This window comes from Penaeus monodon, chromosome 15 (genome assembly GCF_015228065.2).
Source record: "Penaeus monodon isolate SGIC_2016 chromosome 15, NSTDA_Pmon_1, whole genome shotgun sequence".
NCBI classification, from domain to species: domain Eukaryota; kingdom Metazoa; phylum Arthropoda; class Malacostraca; order Decapoda; family Penaeidae; genus Penaeus; species Penaeus monodon.
Window position 1 is genome coordinate 4,079,412 of NC_051400.1, and position 1,346 is coordinate 4,080,757.

Genomic DNA, 1,346 nt, shown 5'->3' on the forward strand with positions numbered 1-1,346 from the left:
AGAATCACATCATGGATACATATTGTACAAAAATGTTTTCGAAAATGTTACGACTTTACTGGAAAGTGAAACATAAATCAATGCTGGGATATATTTGCAATTCAGCAAATAAAGGGGTTACATGAAAAAAAATATGTCATTTTCGCATTCGCTGTCAGGATCCATAGGCATCTATTTCTATGCAGATTCCGGCTTTTCAGTACTTTCAGCAGTGGTAGTGGAACCAGCATCAGAAACACCACCGTCTTTGCCCTCGGTAGCACAGGAGAGACAGGGTAGTTTCTTCTCAAGGGCAGCCCGGTACTTGGGGTGGCTGATAGCATACACGATGGGGTTGTAGACGGCGTTGGCCTTAGCGAAGACAGAGCCCCAGATGGAGAATAGAGGAGTAACCATGGTTCGGTTGAACATTCCTCCCCAGTTGATGACGAAGTAAGGGGTCCATGCCACGAACCACAAGCTGACAGTCATCAGAGCAACTTTGCACAGACGACACTCAGCAGAGGTCTTTTGGGCTTCCTCACTCCTCAAGGACTTAACTCCCATCTTCTTGGCTTGTTCTCGCATTCCCTTCTCGTGGGCAGCCACAGCCTTGACAATGAATGTGTAACTGTAGATGATGTAGGCAAGAGGGAAAAGATATACCCACACTGAGTAGACATACAAGTAACTCCTTGAAAATTCTGTCTCCGTCAAATAATCTGTTCCACAGGCAGTCATATTACCCTCAGGAACATAACGATTCCAACCAAAGAATGGTGGAAGACACCAAGCAAAGGTAAAGGACCAGACACCGGCTATCCTTAACATGGCACCTCCAGACGTTAGTGGTTCAGCAGAAACTCCTTTCACAATGACGTTGTATCGATCAGCAGTGATGAATACCATGGTCCAAATTGAAATACATCCGAAAAATGAACCAAAGAAACCATAGATCTCACAGAATAGTGCTCCAAGAGTCCATGTCTGCCAGTAACACGACACCACCATAGGAGGGAACATGGTGAGCATCATGAAAAAGTCGGAAAAGGCCAGATTGACAACCAGTAAATTAGCAGGCGATCGAAGAGATTTGGTGTTCATGAAAACCCAGATGACGACGAAGTTTCCAGCTAAGGAGAGAGTTCCCATGACAACCATCCAGAAACCAACAAGGCTGTACCAAAGAGGGTTCATGGGAGGATATTGGTACCAGTGCTCGTGCACCATATGGAGAATCTCCTTAGGCGCAGTGTCAACCACCGTATAGTTGCCATATGGATTGGTGGTTTCCAGGACGGTGACTGGATTTGGATTGTTCCACGACGACATCTGTGGCGAGATACGAAGTACAGAATGAGGGTAGA

The 1,346-nt window shown here is 45.8% G+C and overlaps 1 protein-coding gene across 1 annotated transcript in view; it reads right to left on the reverse strand.

Moving 5' to 3' along the window:
* Positions 1-77: 77 nt before the first annotated feature.
* The window catches only part of LOC119581690 (rhodopsin-like), a 2,104-nt gene continuing 835 nt past the window's right edge, over positions 78-1,346 (reverse strand). The window contains exon 2 of the mRNA XM_037929812.1: positions 78-1,315. Within this exon, the coding sequence (XP_037785740.1) occupies positions 178-1,311 (1,134 nt within the window). The 5' untranslated portion in view covers positions 1,312-1,315 and the 3' untranslated portion in view covers positions 78-177. The remainder of the gene's footprint in view (positions 1,316-1,346) is intronic.